General features: G+C 39.4%; 3 protein-coding genes across 3 annotated transcripts; 2 read left to right on the forward strand and 1 right to left on the reverse strand.

Moving 5' to 3' along the window:
- The first annotated feature begins 247 nt into the window (after positions 1 to 247).
- On the forward strand, positions 248 to 5,134 carry fgf8b (fibroblast growth factor 8b). The gene is made up of 5 exons (XM_042485482.2): positions 248 to 923; positions 1,012 to 1,048; positions 1,653 to 1,833; positions 3,917 to 4,023; positions 4,284 to 5,134. The coding sequence occupies exons 1-5, from the start codon at positions 865 to 867 to the stop codon at positions 4,578 to 4,580; spliced, it is 681 nt and encodes a 226-aa protein (XP_042341416.1). The 5' UTR covers positions 248 to 864; the 3' UTR covers positions 4,581 to 5,134.
- Positions 5,135 to 6,630: 1,496 nt separating this feature from the next.
- On the reverse strand, positions 6,631 to 10,116 carry dpcd (deleted in primary ciliary dyskinesia homolog (mouse)). The gene is made up of 6 exons (XM_088075769.1): positions 9,906 to 10,116; positions 9,174 to 9,254; positions 8,932 to 9,056; positions 8,631 to 8,764; positions 8,363 to 8,465; positions 6,631 to 7,921 (listed from the first exon to the last, which is right to left on the reverse strand). The coding sequence occupies exons 1-6, from the start codon at positions 9,967 to 9,969 to the stop codon at positions 7,817 to 7,819; spliced, it is 612 nt and encodes a 203-aa protein (XP_087931895.1). The 5' UTR covers positions 9,970 to 10,116; the 3' UTR covers positions 6,631 to 7,816.
- An 81-nt stretch (positions 10,117 to 10,197) lies between these two features.
- Positions 10,198 to 15,866, forward strand: poll (polymerase (DNA directed), lambda). The gene is made up of 9 exons (XM_042485279.2): positions 10,198 to 10,268; positions 11,220 to 11,363; positions 11,549 to 11,846; positions 12,111 to 12,228; positions 12,383 to 12,721; positions 12,895 to 13,068; positions 13,816 to 13,944; positions 14,579 to 14,747; positions 14,847 to 15,866. Exons 1-9 carry the CDS (start codon positions 10,208 to 10,210, stop codon positions 15,206 to 15,208), a joined length of 1,794 nt encoding a protein of 597 aa, XP_042341213.2. The 5' UTR covers positions 10,198 to 10,207; the 3' UTR covers positions 15,209 to 15,866.
- Positions 15,867 to 15,972: the final 106 nt, after the last annotated feature.

A 15,972-nucleotide genomic window follows, 5' to 3' on the forward strand; every position in this document is an offset into this window, starting at 1 on the left:
GATTTTTTTTAAACCTGAACAATGAGCTCCTCTCTTAATAAAATACTTTATATTTCCATTTTTCATCTTGTTTAAACATTCAACGTATAGATGGATGTGTATTGAGGATTTGTGAGCAAATAGGTGCAGGCAAAGTGTTTTAATAAGTATTCAGTTTCAAATTGGCTCCAGCTCCAACGCTCCGCCTGCTCTCGCCGAGGATATTGACTTTCCCGCAAGTTAAAGTATTTAAATGTAGAGGGAGACAGATGCTGTATGTGGACTGGAGGCGACCGCAAGAAACACACGTGTGGGAGGAAGGTTGACGTTGGAGATTTTTACCATCTGAGCATCGTATAGTGGGACAGCTGAAGCATCATCGCTGTAACGGCACAGCAGACCAATAAAGCCGTGTTGGTGGGATTCATTCAACTTTTTAAAATTTATTTAATCACGTATTTTCAGGAAATTCACAACGCGCATCTGACCGCTGATGCGTTGAGATCCGTGCGTAAGAGTAAAAAAATAATCGCCACTGCTCTGTCATAGCAAGATGTCAGAGAGGATTTATTTCGACTTGAAAGCTTCATCGCAGAGAAAGTGATGGACACTGTGAGGATTTGATGGTGACAGCGACACTTTTCTCTCCGGACTTTCAGTTTGGATTGGCACTGCAGCGCCTTTAAATCTTTTGGACTTTTTAATGTTTCAGCAGAGAGGAGAGCTGATCCCGTATCCGCATGGGACCCTGACAGTTTTGGATCTCTTAATTGTCACGGCTATCACCTTCTATGTGTCACAAGAGGGGGATAAAACTTATCTGAAATCCCCATCAGGAGGAACTTTATTTCTGAGAGCTTCCAGCAGCGAATCAGTGGAGTATTCATGAAGCAATATTTGAACTATTACAAGATGAGGCTGAGAACATCGAGGTTAGGTTATCTGTAAGTAAAGAGATGCCAAGATAATTTAGTTGCACATGTGAGACACTGAATTTGAGCAACATGCTTATTTTTTCTGTTTTCCCTTCAGGTTACTTCAGTTCACGGCGCTTTGCTTTTACGCACAGGTAACTCACATTTTCACTTCAATAAAAAGCATTAATGTTGCGTTAAGTTCTATAATTAAGTAGGTAAAACTTAACAGGTATGCAGGCGCCGTGCTCAGCGGCTCATAGTTCAGCGTCTCTGCATCTGCAATAGGCTGCAATAACAATGAAAACATTTTATTATGAGCGCTATGGCAATTGGCAACAATTCAAACATCTTGAAAAGAGGTAAGCTCCAGCCTAAAAAAGTAATTGTTAAAACACATGTGGATAGAGAACGGCTGAAATGAGGAAAAAAAGAGAAGTCAAAAAGGGGTGAAAGATCATCGGTGGTAAAAACAACCCATCAGAGGGAAATGTCATCCCCGAGGGTCCATGAAAGCATCTCCAAAAAAGATACTGCACGTGTACAAATAAATGAAAGAGAAGCAGAATGTATTATTTAAATGTGATGAATGACATAATGAACTGTGGACCTGGGCCTCTGCTGTTTGACTGGCAAGCTTTAGTCTCTCTCTCATTTTTGACTTTTTTTCCCCTGAGATGAAAAGTTAAAAAAAAAAAAAACTGCAACATTAAAAAGCCATTTCAAATTTCATGACATGTGTTTTCTATTGTCCGTCAGAACACTGTGCAGTCCCCTCCTAATTTCAAGCACCATGTCACCGAGCAGAGCCGGCTGTCGGACCGGATGAGCCGCAGGTTGACTCGGACCTACCAGCTGTACAGCCGCACCAGCGGGAAACACGTCCAGGTCCTGGCCAACAAGAGGGTCAACGCCAACGGAGACGACGGAGCGGTGCACGGTAGGGAAAAAAGAGTGATGAAAATTATTTAAAGAGCCAAAAAAAAATACAACTTAAAATAAAACAACAAGAAAAGAAAAACAAAACATAATTCAGAATCCAATTAAAAAGTGTAGTCTATGTCTCAGAACAAGGGCAGAACAAGGTTAGTTAGGTCAAATGATGAGAAAAAAAACTAATTATCGCGAGAATACATGTTTAAACAGATTTTGACAACTTAGCAAATTTACTTTTTCTGGAGTTTAATTACACATTCAACATAATTCCATGATAAATGGCTAAACTAAAGTCCATATATGTCATATGTTCAGTGGGAGCACTTTTAATCAGGGTACCTGTGGTCATGAAATTCCTGGAAAAGCTATGAAATTAGGAAAACTGTTTTCCAGGCCTGGCAATGGTTTGGAATTCACTTAATGTTTTGAAAAAGTTTTGAATAAAAGTTTTGGCTATTGTTTAAATTACATTCAAAGAATTGCCAAAACATGCTTAAAATTACACAAAATTTGTTATAGTCAAAATATAGTGTTGTGCTGCTTGATCGTTGACTGGATTTTCGGTTATTTATCCCCCCAAAAGAGGTGCAGCCTTAATGTTCTGCAAAGTACCTGTATGTGCTGGTCTGCTCTATTGGCATATGAAGCTAGTTAATGCAGGAATGTCCATCTTTTGAGTAAAGATAGCAGGCGCTATAGCTGTTTGCATTTTTGCAAATTGCTGCAAAGTAAATGTTTTAAAGTCTGCCCTTATTATAAAGTGTTTAAATTGGGGGAAAATATTATGGAAAAGTCAAGGAAAAGTTTTGAAGTTTTGAAAACTTATTTGTAAAATGTCCTGGAACCCTCTTTATTATGTTTGAAATGATAAAGCTACTTTACTTGAAGCCCCGGTGTGTTATAGTCAGATTATTCTGAACCGATGACAGCTAAAGGCCATCTTTTTTTTACATTTCATTGCTTTTAAACCTAGGGAAAACAATAAAATAGGAAACGTGCACATTACAAACACTTGAATTGTTTAAATTCAATGGTGCACGGGGCGGTGTTGAAAAGCCTTATAAATTATGTCGTTTTTGGCAGCCTGTAGGAAAATTTGTGAGCCAGGAGAAACAGGAGTAGCAATTGTAAACATCGTTAGTGGCATCAGTGTTGCCATCTTTTTATGGCCTTATGAAGATGATTTATTTCTTTAGTGTGTCTAGAAAGTCCTTGACACCTGTTATGATGGACTTCAGAGAGAGAGAGAGAGTCCTTGCAGCAACCAGGGGGAAAAAAATGTCTTAAAGTTAAATCCTGTCACCAAAGGATTTTGGTGTGTCTAGCCATCTTTCCACCACAGCCACCACCATCCATCCCTGTCTCAATGCCTGCTGCTGCTGCTGCCTGCTTTTTTGGAGGCTCATTTTATGAGGAATTTTCATTGCTTTACAACTCAATGTATGACTCAATTTATAAGGAGCGGTGAAGTCAGCATCTTCACTTTATACCTTTTCCTCTCCTTGCCTCTCCTGTGTGCTCTTTTGTCTTTTAAATTTCTCGTCCTACACACACACACACACACACACACACACACACACACACACACACACACACACACAGAGGGAGACAGAGGGAGACAGAGTCAGTCATGCACACATTGGCCACACATCCTAAGTGGGTGTCACTCTTGTAACCGGCCCAAATCTGACCGCTGCTCTGTGCTTGTGGCTGTGTCCCTGACCACAGTATTCTCACTCTCCTTTATCCCCAGTCTGAACTGCATCACAGCACGGCATTTACAGACGTTCAACAACAATCGCGCCGTGCAAAAGCACTATCATTTGGTGCTATTTTGGACAGCTTGCATGCTTTGTTGAAGGCGGCTACTGGACCATAAAAGGGTTAAGAGGGAATTTATTTGTCATCTTCATGATTCTGGTTGATTGTTTCAAAACCATTTACTGACATTTAATGATGACATAATGTAACTTTATTACACTTTCCACCATACATTAAGAACACATTTGTCTCACATGCTGTAACCTCATAATCTCCGTGTCAGAACTGTGTGGTCTTATTATTTGTGATTTGTTTTGTCTGTGCAGCTAAACTGGAGGTGGAGACGGATTCTTTTGGAAGCCGTGTCCGCATTAAAGGGGTGAAGACAGGATACTACATATGTATGAACAAGAGGGGGAAGCTGATCGGCAAGGTAATCTGGAATTCATAGTTTTGCGGCAACATCTTGAAGTTTGTTTCTTCCCTCGAAATGTTAATCCTGATTTTGCAGCTTATGGCAACACATTGTTGAGACACATTCGAAGCAAGGACAAATTTGATTTTCAATTTGTCTGAGTAGCTCTCTCAAGGTTTCAAAGGATATTTGATCGTCTGGTAATCCAGGCAATGTTTCCGCTTCCTGGAAATTGTCCAACATACCTCAGCTTCTAACCTCCTCTTTTTCTTTCCCAGCGGAAAGGACGAGGCAAAGACTGCATCTTCACCGAGATTGTTCTGGAAAACAACTACACGGCGCTGCAGAACGCCAAGTACGAAGGCTGGTACATGGCTTTCACACGCAAGGGCCGTCCGAGGAAGGCCTCCAAGACCAAGCAGCACCAGAGGGAGGCCCACTTCATGAAGCGGCTACCCAGGGGGCACTTGCTGAGTGAGAGGAGGCCGTTTGATGTCCTTCCTCTGCGTGTCCCTGCGCACCCTTTGGGCAAGCGGACTAAACATTCCCATCACCAGCGCCCAGGGGGCCGCTGAGGACTGAAACCACTGAGGAAGAACTGTGGACGACCCAGCACAGAAGAACCACTACAAGGGGAAACAAGTGCTCCCAGAGAAATTAACTTTTACAGTCAAGTGCCCATACACTTTTTTTTCTCATTTTGTGGACTTTTGTGTAATTCTTTGTACTGGATTGTATGTAACCATTGACTATCTAATCTGCTAGTTATTTCCAGTTCAGACAGACTGTAGGACAGATTTTTACTTATTAAATCAGGGGGCAGTTAAAGTCTGAAGGGCTCAAAGATATCGTCCTGAATGAAAACCTCTGAAGCGAGCTCTGCAACAAAGAATGTTTGAAAGAGAAACAAGTACAATGAAGCTAGACACGGCAGCTATCTGTGGATTTTCTTGTGGTTACAGCATCTGAGTCTCAGTCGACATGCATTTAGGAGGCCATTCTGGAGAATAACCTGTTTCTTTTTCTACATATATGAATATATTTTTACTGTAAAAATGTAAATTGTGTCAAATGATGGGAATATTTATTGTAGAGTGTATATTAAAACCACTAAAGAATCTGTTCACAAGCTGCTCTGCTTTTCTCTTGTGTGGTTGTTTTTGGATGGAAAGCGAGCATACATTGTTGGTTGTCCTTAAAAAACTTGTTTTTTTTCTTCTTCTTCTTCAAGCTGGAGACCCAGATAACTGAGGGGCAATATCTGTGACAGGCTACTGAATTCAATGTGCTCAGCAAGTGAGACTTGGGCCTGAATGGCCCGAGCTATGCATTAAAAGCGATGAGGTCAGCCCACCATTTTGGCCCAAACAAAGGTTACCACCATGTAGTTGCATTTCTCACGATCGCACACCGTAACCCTCTGATCAAATGGGCCCTTTGTGAAACCTCATATAAAAGGGCATGTTATACAATAGTGGGTTCGAATAATAACACGAGGAGGGGTCAGTTATCAAAAAGAAGCCAGTCACACAGGGAGGGGTAAGGGGTTGTGGGGGGGTTGTGGGGGTGCGGAGAGGAGTTGCAGAAAAGCATCGGGGCCTGTGTGGCAAAATGTGGCATTGGCTGAAAGAGGGGGAATGGCTGGGAAGAGGCATTCGGGAATGAAAGGGAGGCAGAAAAGAAACCCTCTTCCCAGAAGCAGTTGAGCATGACCATCAGAGGCCAAACGACAGGGGAGGAAGAAGACCCTGAACAGAAGGACTCGGCTGCTCTCACAGTGCATGAGCTGGATGTCCAATTTGTTAGTTGGTGTTTGCTGCCCGTGGGACTTTGTTTTGATAGCAGCTTGAACTCTTAAAATTGTAAAGCACTAAAATAAATAACGAAAATTAAGATCTCAGAATGAATGTTTTTGTATTCAGGGCATCCACTTAACAGAAGTAGTATTACAGGGTTCCCACGGTCCTGGAAAACCTGGAAAAGTCATGAATTTCACATTAATATTTTCCAGGCCTGGAAAAGTCATGGAACTAGTAAAGATCACTTAGAGTTTTGTCATGGAAATGTGTTGTGTGTAACAAATTAAGTTACCCTAATGTAATATAATGGTGAATATATGTGCTGTGGCTGACAATGCAACATAGCTCTATTATTTACCATGAAAATTTCCTCATTTTCTCCCTGGGTTCTGTCTCTCCCTTCATGTATGCCACAAGGAATGTAAAATCATCTTTAAGCACTTTTGGCTCAGGGGAAGGGCATGCAACTTTAAATGTCTTTTTTTTTTTCTTTTTTTTTTTACTGCCTATTTTTTGAGGAAAACATACCTTCCAAATGTTTTCTTTCTTTTACTTTTTTATATGGTAATATTTATAGAAAACTTTAACAGTTTTGGTGATTTGTTTTGCTTTTCTGTTTTCTTTTTTTCAAGAAAATGGGTTTGAAGGGCACGTTTTCTTTGAAAATTTCCAAATTACACCATTTAAAATAGACAGAAACTGTAAAAATAAAAGTAAAAATTCAGAAATAGAAAGGTTATGGAAAAGTTTTAAAATTTTGTCCATGACAATGTGTGGTAACTCTGGTAATATAGCACCTGTTTAAAAACCACAGAGGCAAACTAGCTCATTAAGTATGCATTTTTATCAAGTCAAACAAAAACAAAAGTCTCACAGGAATTTGCAAAACAACAGGACAGGCTCAGTTTAAAATGTTTTCTTGTATTTAATTCCTGTTCTTTCCATCTGGAAAAAGACAAAGCACAATGGTGAGCGAGACCTGTGGTTTTGTCTCTGCTTTTTGCACTTGCTCTCTGGGTTTGGACAAGTGGTAAAAAAATGCAAGGAATCACACCGTTAAAACAAGCTATATTTAAATGCCATTGTCTCTTTTAAACAGAACTGTTATTTTTTTATCCACTGTCTAAGTATTTCTGACCAGACAGTGTATTTTTTTTTATTTGACTTGTGGAAAAGTAGACAAATATCCCATTTTCAAGCCTGGACCTGTAAAATTCTATTCCTTTTCTAGAATTAAAAAAATCAAAAAGCATAAAATACCTTTTTTATATATGTCTTTGTGAGACAATAATATCAAATTCATTGCAAAAGTTGCACCTATGTCTGACGTGTGTGTGTGTAGTAGCTTGAGCTGGAGCTCACAGAGTCAAAGTGACCCTCTGTTGTGAAGGGAAACAGTAACACTAGCTCGCTCGCTGACCAGAGTTTCAGTAATGGCTTTCAGGGTGGCCCGCTACATGCAAGGAACATGAGGGTATTCAGTTAACACAAATGGGTTGTGCTCGTAACAGTGACCCCGGAACGAACAGGGATGAGGCATTGTGTGTTTTGAGTGTTTTACAAGGACATCAATGAAAGGAGGGTGGTAGGTTATGTGACCTCCATCAAAATTGCTCCCCAGTAGGTTTGGTAACAAGAAGCAAAAATAGAAACTGTTGAGATACAATTCAACTTTTTTTTTTTTAAATGTGAAAAAAACAGTTTCACATATCAGTGTCAAAGCTAATAAATCTGGTTGTGAGACATCAATACACGCATAGTATGTTTCACTGAATATGCCTGTATCAAATATAAATGAAACTTTCAACACAAACAACTCTAATACATCATCTAATTAGTAAACACAAATAGAAGCTTTTAACCACTCACAAGGCACTGTGTAAAGGTCTTCTTAATGAGGGGATCGGCTAAAAAAAAATAAACAAGGGCTCACATATGACTAGGAAATTATGCGGTGAGGTTCTGCTTTAAATGCAATGCAGAATTGTCCCTCTCGCTCCCACAGTCGGAATTCACTGAGTTTTGCAGTCAACGTCCCCTTCGCCGGTCCCCTTCAGTTTTTTCAGCTCCTTCAGTAGCTCCTGTTCAAGGGTTAAGATCTCCTTAGGTTTCTTGTACTGGACAAGAGAGAAGAAAAATAATTACTTCAACATTCTCCCCGTCTCCCTCCTGCAGATCCTTCAGTGTCGTCATGTTGAAAGAGTGTGCAAAATATAAAGCAAATATAACACAAAAACAGCAAATGTTGTAGCCTTAAAAATATATGTAATGTCAAAAACTTAGACATGAATTGCAGGTGCACAGAGAAGAAATAGCGTACAAAATCTCAGAAAAAAAACACAACTGTATCTTATCCATACGATTTGCATAGAATGCTTTAACTTATGCAGATACTTTTGCAACTGTTGAGATGGCTGAGATTATATCATGTTGGTCCCTGCACTTGACATTTCAGGTTAAAACATATATCTAAAAAAAATAAGCTTTAATACTTGAATCTTTATATTTTCAATCAGTGGTGTAGATTCTTTCATTTTTCATTGTTGTGTAGGACTTACGCTGACAATTAAAGTGTTGCTGGCGTGAGTGAAGCTTAGGGCGGAGTTGTCCAATGGCAGCTGACTGCGATCTAAATCAGTAATACTTAACTTTTTATAATACCTGTGAAAGACATGGAGAGGATGTCACAGGTTTGTCAAGCCACTCTAATGGCAAATGTATTGTATACAGTGCCACCTATAGGGAGGACATAAGGATTACATGCAACAAGTTTAAAAGTGAATGAAAAGATGTCAAAAGAAACCCAGTGTTCTTATGCATATTTACTTCTTGTTAGAAGTTTTTATAATGATGCATCTCTCAGATGGCTCCACAGAAACACTGAAGACATCTTTGGGGTAGGGAAGGTTGCGGATTCTCCACTGAAAGATGGACTTTGTGTCTTTCCGAATTAACACAGGCTGTGGAGGCAGAAACATTCAAATCCATTTTACAGATAAGACATCAACTGGAATTTTCTCTAAAAATGATCAAGGAGAACTTAAACAAGAAAAGCACATTAGAAAATGAAGGAACTAAATTGTATTTCTAAAGTCAAAATCATAGACAAGATAGAGAAAAAACCTACGTTGGAGCAATTCTCCTTGATCAACTCCGAATTCGAAGCAGTGACAGGGCCAGAAAGTGGCTCCCCAACCTCTACCTGCCATTGGCCCTGAGCTCCAAGTGTGCTTTTATGGCGCCACTTTCGTACTGAAAAGTATCAAAAGTTTTTTTTAGAAAAATAGAGGCATAATGAAATCCAGACCGTCCGCTTCTACATGCTGCTGTATGTGACTCAATATCTTACCAATGAGCTCAATATCTTACCAATGAGCTCGTCTGTTTTCAGGTCATACTCTTCTGCCATTTCTTTTCCATCTGTAAAAAGGTAGTGGATCTTCCTTTTTCCTGAGAGAAGATGAAATTTAAAAAGGGTTTTAATACAATCTAGCCTAAAACAGAAGCACAAAAAAGCCAACTAATGTCGGCACTAACACAACATTACATGTGTTCATTCTCAGGACGAAGAAAGCTGTATATTGAACATGTCTTTCATCATACAAACTACAATAACTATGCATTTTTGTCAAATAAAAACTGTTCTAATGGCTGTAATCAGAGAAGAACATGAATATCTAAAGGGTACTGTATCAGGAATGCGTGTTAAGTGAGCAGAGATGCTAAGAGGAAAGCAAACCAGACTTATGGATAAATAAGATCTTACAATTAGTTAAATGCTTAAATTAAAAGCTTAACTAGACTGTAAAGACATCCAGAGAGCAATGAGTCACATTGTACCTCTTTTTAGGACACAACGTTTTCAGACATTGTGTTAAATCTTAAAAATGTATGTGTTTACAGTCTATGTATGTTTAAACAACGTGTGTGATAAGCTGCATGGTCAGTTGTGCCACCTGCTTGTTGCCTTGTAGCATTTATGATAGCTGGAAAGTTAGCTAGCAGTCCAAGTCTGGCTAAACGACGCTAATTCTGCCACGCTGACAAAAGCAAACCTTTCTATTTGAATAAATAATTTCTCTTTTTTTCTAAGTTACTCACCATCGTGTATCAAAGCTGTTTTCTTTGAGGATTTTAGGATGTCACTCCAGCTGCGCACAGCCATGTTTCTAAAGATGTTTCTGTTGCAGAGAGCCACTTCCGGACTCAAACCGTAACCACAGCAACCGAGGTCAAACTCCAAATAGGAACATTTTATAGAATTAATGATGTTACAGCTTTATCATCATTAAAATATATGCAAAACAACCAAGATGTGTCATGAGCATTTAGGGTATAATTTAGATGGCCTACAATTTAATAAATAAATAAATAAATAAATGACCCGGAAGTACAACATTTAAATGGAACGTTGTCCGTTTAGTTTTCCGTGTTTTGTGTGCGTATGGTTCCATCTGACCAGGGGTAAGAGCCAACAATATCACAGTTTAGAGAGTTTTCAGCTTAAATTGTTAAATTATATTTGGATATGTTGAAATGAATTATATCTTAATTTAAATACTGAGTGGAAATAAAAGTTGAAACAGTCTAACATCGCCTGTTTGTTGTGGTTAGCGTTTTAATAAGCTAAAGGAAGTTAGCAAACCACGAAAACTATAAATCTTTTTTAACGTATGCTGTATATTTTGATCGCGATATACTTTTTGTCTATGTTGTAATATCACAGATTGGATTACTGTGTCTGTTTTACGGAGCAGGATAAACAGCTGTGATAGATAAAGCAGCAGTAGATACAAGCCGAAACATATCCCACATTTTCTTTTCCTGTGTCTAGTGCTATATGATTATATACTGGTAGTATAAAGTGTACGCTGATGTTGACAATGCAGAGCATTTTTATGCAGTAACTGTGCGAGAAATGTAACGTACTTTACAGTGTAGTACTAGGCATTATTCACGTTGCAGGGTTGGAGTGGCACAAATTGCATTTAGTTTAGTACTGTGGAACAATTTTTAGGTCATTGTACTTCAGTTTTGTGCTGCTTAGTTAAGTGAAGTATAACGTTTATACTGAAATTAGATTACATTACTTAAATTCTGTTACTTAACTACTTTTTTTGAATATGAGACCAAGTGTAATGCTACTAACATCAAAGTGTGTCTTTCAAAAACTACAGTAGAATTTAAAATATAAAAAGCAAAGTAATGGCAAGCAAAAAGAATGACTATCAAAGGTTTAATACTTAAATTTGCTAATTTTGCTTAGTCTATCTGCATGAACTCACTACATACTCAGTTATTATTACTATATATTAGTGTAAAATTAGTGATATATAACTTATGATCTAGATTTGTGGGTGGGTTTTAATTTGCAAAGTTATAGCTAACTTAATAATTCTGCTCTCTATGTCATAGGCCACTGGCGCCCCCCTTCAAGAGACGAGATGGAGCCTCGTCACGGAATTATGAAAGCCTTTCCCAAAGTTAAAAGAGCCAAAGTATTTTCAGGAAAGGATGCACCCCCGGTAAAGAAGAAACCTGAAGAATGTGATGTCACAGGTTGTTACTCTGTGTCAGTGTGTGTGTGTGTGTGTGTGTGTGTGTGTGTGTGCATTTGTGTAAGAAAGACTGACAAAAATCTTAAAGCTGTGTAAGAGAGATGGATTAAGAGGAAAAAAACAAAAAATCAGCCAGAAAATTTAACATATTTGTTTATTCTAACACATTGTTCTCTTCTGTCCCAGGAAACACCTTTAATGGTGTCACAGTGTACATCCTGCCTGCTGGAATAGGAAATGCACGATGCCAGATCTTTCAAAGACAAATTCAGCAGAATGGAGGACAGACGGAGAGTTCGCTGTGTCCCAGTGTCACACATGTTGTTGTGGATGACAGCATGGACTGTGAAAGAGCTCTGCGCTTACTAAAAGTCGATTGTATGCCCTCTGGAGTCCAACTGGTGAAGTGCATTTGGTTGAGCTTGTGCATCGGTGAGAAACAGCTGTTGGATGTGGACAGCTACAGCCTTCTTTTACCCAAGAGGTTTGTAATGACTTCATCATATTTTTTTTAGAATGCTAACCTGTATGTCATGATGTTTCCAATTGATCACATAGACTTGTGCGTGTCAATTAACTGCAGAAAAGCATGCCATGGTGAATGTGTATTTACTTGTCACTTATACGTCACATTAATGCTTTAAAATCAAAGCATTTACAAACTGTGTTGACACTGACACAGCACATATATGTCAGGAATTCAGTGAGTCGTCAGTTTCTTAATGTTTTTAATGTTATTCCTGTTTAGGGAATCTGAAACACAGCATGAAAACATTAAAGAGGAGTTACCGAGTGTCAAGCCCGCTGCAGAAACTATTCTAGAGCCAGAACCAAATCAAACAAAACAAGAGGACACCACAGACAAAGTAGGTTTCCAGGTCATGTGTACAGGTTTTGCAGGTTTTGCAGTCAGTAATTATTTGGCACAGTAGGGGACAAATGCTAGACCTTGAACACATAAAAACAACAAGTCTGTGTGATGGATTGTTACTACTGTTTAACATTTCACGTTACTCTCAGACATTCCCAGACACTAAAGAGGAAGTGCGAGGAGACGAAGACGGGGTTTCTCAGAGTGACCTGGAAGCTCTCATCACTGGCCAGCACCCCAAAGAGGAGACTCCTGGCTGCAGTCTCAACCCCAGTCCAGACTCCGCTGCTCAGAAGGTGGTCTCAGGGAAGTGGGTCTGTGCCCAGTCCTCTCAGTCCAAAAGTAACAACTTCAACAAACACATCACAGACAAACTGGAAGTGCTGGCCAAGGCCTACACACACCAGGGGGACAAGTGGAGGGCGCTGAGCTACTCCAAGGCTGTCAACGCACTCAAGAGTTACCACAAGCCTGTTACGTCGTATCAGGTAAGCTGATGCAGATGCTTTTTATTATGATGCTGTTATAGTTGTTGGATAAACTGTATGAAGTATTTTTGGTTGGTTGACAAGGTTATTTTTTTTAGTGCATAATACGGGGATTATTTTGGTCTATTCTCTTTTTTTTTTTTAAATACAAAAATATTTTTCATTTGTTTTAGGAAGCTTGTCAGATCCCGGGAATTGGGAAGAGCATGGCTGACAAAATTGATGAGATCATGGAAAGTGGTCACCTGCGGAAGCTGGATCACATCGGTGAGGCTGTGCCAGTGTTGGAGCTTTTTACTAACATCTGGGGTGCAGGGACGAAAACTGCACAGCTGTGGTACCAACAGGTAAGACACACACACACACACAGAATTAAAATGTCACTGTCATTCTTGAATTTGATATGACTGCAGGCTTGCTTTTCTTATATTGCACCAAGGCTGTTTTAATCGCCTGTGGGCTATTCACATCAAAGTACAATTTACGACTCTGTGACAAGATATCTGCTTGCGCTAACAGATATGTTGGACTCAGATAATAGAAATACAGTCCACACTGAAACTCTGGATTACAGCCTTACTGATAAATCAGTATATAATAATCAGGATGTAGTACTGATAACAGTTTATTACCTATATATTGGTGTTTGTGTTATTTGATAACTAACAAGATATTACAGAAAGGCCAAGGATATGCTTGAGGTTACTAAGAAACAATGTCTCCATACTTTGTCCACCAGAGAGCACAGACAAGTTTATTTTTAATCTAATTTTAAGTAACTCGGTCATGGCTTCTGGAAAGAGACGTTGCTACTGAGTTTTAAAATGTATTTTTTTGTGGCGCTTTGAGCACCACAGGCAGAATGCCATCTAGGTTCATTATATGCCAGAAAAGACAGACATCTCTACAGCCGTTATCTCCAACACTCTGCAACTTGCATCAAAACAACCAAGACTGATAAGCAGTACTACAGGCAAGACAAAAAATATGCATTTTTCGATATAGGTGCTAACTGTCCCTTTAAGAGATCAATATCTAATGTAGAACAGATCGTATTCTTTGATGACACTCTAAACATACTATTTGTCTTTAAGGGATTTCGCACTTTGGAGGACATCCGCACAAAAGCCCACCTGAGCAACACTCAGAAAATAGGACTCAAACACTACGATGACTTTCTCAACCGCATGCCCAGAGAAGAAGCAGCAGCCATAGAGAAAGTGGTAATGCTTTTTCATTCATTGTGTATTACTCTGTCATGATGACTCCATCTTTCACCACTTGAATATGTTCATCCAAGAACAAAGAGGTGAGATATCTTTGAAAAAGATTCCCCCTCTAACCTCCAGTAATTTGAAAGCAGAGGGCTTTAAGGAGGAAAAAGTTTGTGTCAGCTTTCCTTGACTGTTTGATAATGGGAAAAGCAGACTGTGTTCTCACAGATTGGAGCATCCCAAAGGGGAACGCTCACTCTTGAAACTTAAAAAAGTAGCTGCACAGATACCTGTTCACTCCAGAGCGTTGAGTACAACGCTAGTTGTTTTCATATTGTATTACTTGGAGTTTCTTTTTCCTTCAAAGCTGCCAAAAAGAAAGTGCACATTATATAGATGACTAAAGCACGTGTACTCCCTCAGGCTTGTCAAAATAATATGTGATGCCTTAGCGAGCCTACCTCCCAGTATTTGGCTGCAAACAGGTAATAGCTTACTTGTTTGCCAGTGGCACGATAAAAACAAGAGAACATTCAGAGTAAGCGCTGTGCTTTTCTGTTAATGAGGAGCCAAAAATAAATAAAAAAAACTCCAGGATAAATGATGGCCGATATTTTGTGTCGTTTTTTGCGTGAATGTGCAGTTGAAGGATGCTGTCATGACCATAGACCCAGGACTGGTGGCGATGGCGTGTGGCTCGTACCGTCGAGGAAAGGCCACTTGTGGAGATGTTGACGTACTTATAACCCATCCTGATGGCAAGTCCCACAAGGGGGTTTTCAGCAAAGTGTTACAGATCCTCCATGACAGTGGTAAGTGCCATCCTCTTAAGGTGTTGAGGATTTTCTCATGACTTGTTAGTAGGTTTTCCTTCAGTGAAACCCAAAACGACCCAACTGTTTATTTCTAAGGCTTTTTAACAGACGACCTGGTGAGCCATGAGGAGAATGGAGAGCAGAAGAAGTACATGGGTGTTTGCCGTTTGCCAGGACCCTGCCAACGCCATCGCAGGCTTGACATCATCGTAGTGCCCTACAACGAGTTTGCTTGCGCGATCATGTATTTCACCGGGTCGGCACACTTCAACCGCTCAATGAGAGCTCTGGCAAAGACAAAAAACATGAGCTTATCAGAGCACTCGCTGAACAAAGACGTGGTGCGTCAGGGTAGCTTGAAGGTGTACGGCGGCACTCCGTTTACTACACAGACAGAGAAGGATGTTTTTAGTCTTTTAGGCATACCGTACAGACAGCCTCATGAAAGGGACTGGTGATGAGTAGCCAAGTAAATCAGTTTTCTGGTTTTATAGAAAATGATGATGAAATGGAAGCTGCAATTATGTTCAAATAACCACTTTTAAGAATGTTTAACTGCTCCAAAGATCATGCAAGAGCAGCGTTTGACTTGAATGCTAATTTTATTCTACAGTTTAAAAGCTCAGGTTGACTCAAATCAAGAACAATATATTTTTCTTGCTTATCCTCTGCTGTATTTGTCCCTACAGATTGTTTAGGTGGAATGTGCTGATGTTTTGCAATGTCCACTTCTGAAACTCCTGCTGGCACCCCAGTCCAATACAATGAATGGAATAATGCTGTATGGTCTGTTTCTTAAACAGAAGGATTAATCTTAGTGAACCAGAACATTGTTTAAAGATAAGTTGCAGTTGAGTTTCAAGTCAATTTGTGAAACTTCCATTCAATAATGCTTGCATCAAAGGTTTCAAAGGTGAATATTTCAAAACTTAAGCAGGTAAATCCAACACTATGTGAGGGGCTAGATACCACTAGAGGTAAGTGGAAAATTTTGATTTTCTGGCAACACTAGTGAACTGGCCCTTTTTAAAGATGTTTTAATATCAGAGATGATTGATACTGTATGTTTTATGAAAGATATGTAATGATAATAAAACATGTGAGAGGGTAATGGCACATCTCATCTTGCGTCTTCCTTCATTTTTCAGAACTACACAATAGTTTATTTAGGACTATTTTATGTTTACAAGCTACAGTCTGGAATGAGTGTCTTTTTTAGCTT

Source organism: Plectropomus leopardus, chromosome 3 (assembly GCF_026936395.1).
Source record: "Plectropomus leopardus strain MGB_pleo_1.0 chromosome 3, ASM2693639v1, whole genome shotgun sequence".
Taxonomy (NCBI): domain Eukaryota; kingdom Metazoa; phylum Chordata; class Actinopteri; order Perciformes; family Serranidae; genus Plectropomus; species Plectropomus leopardus.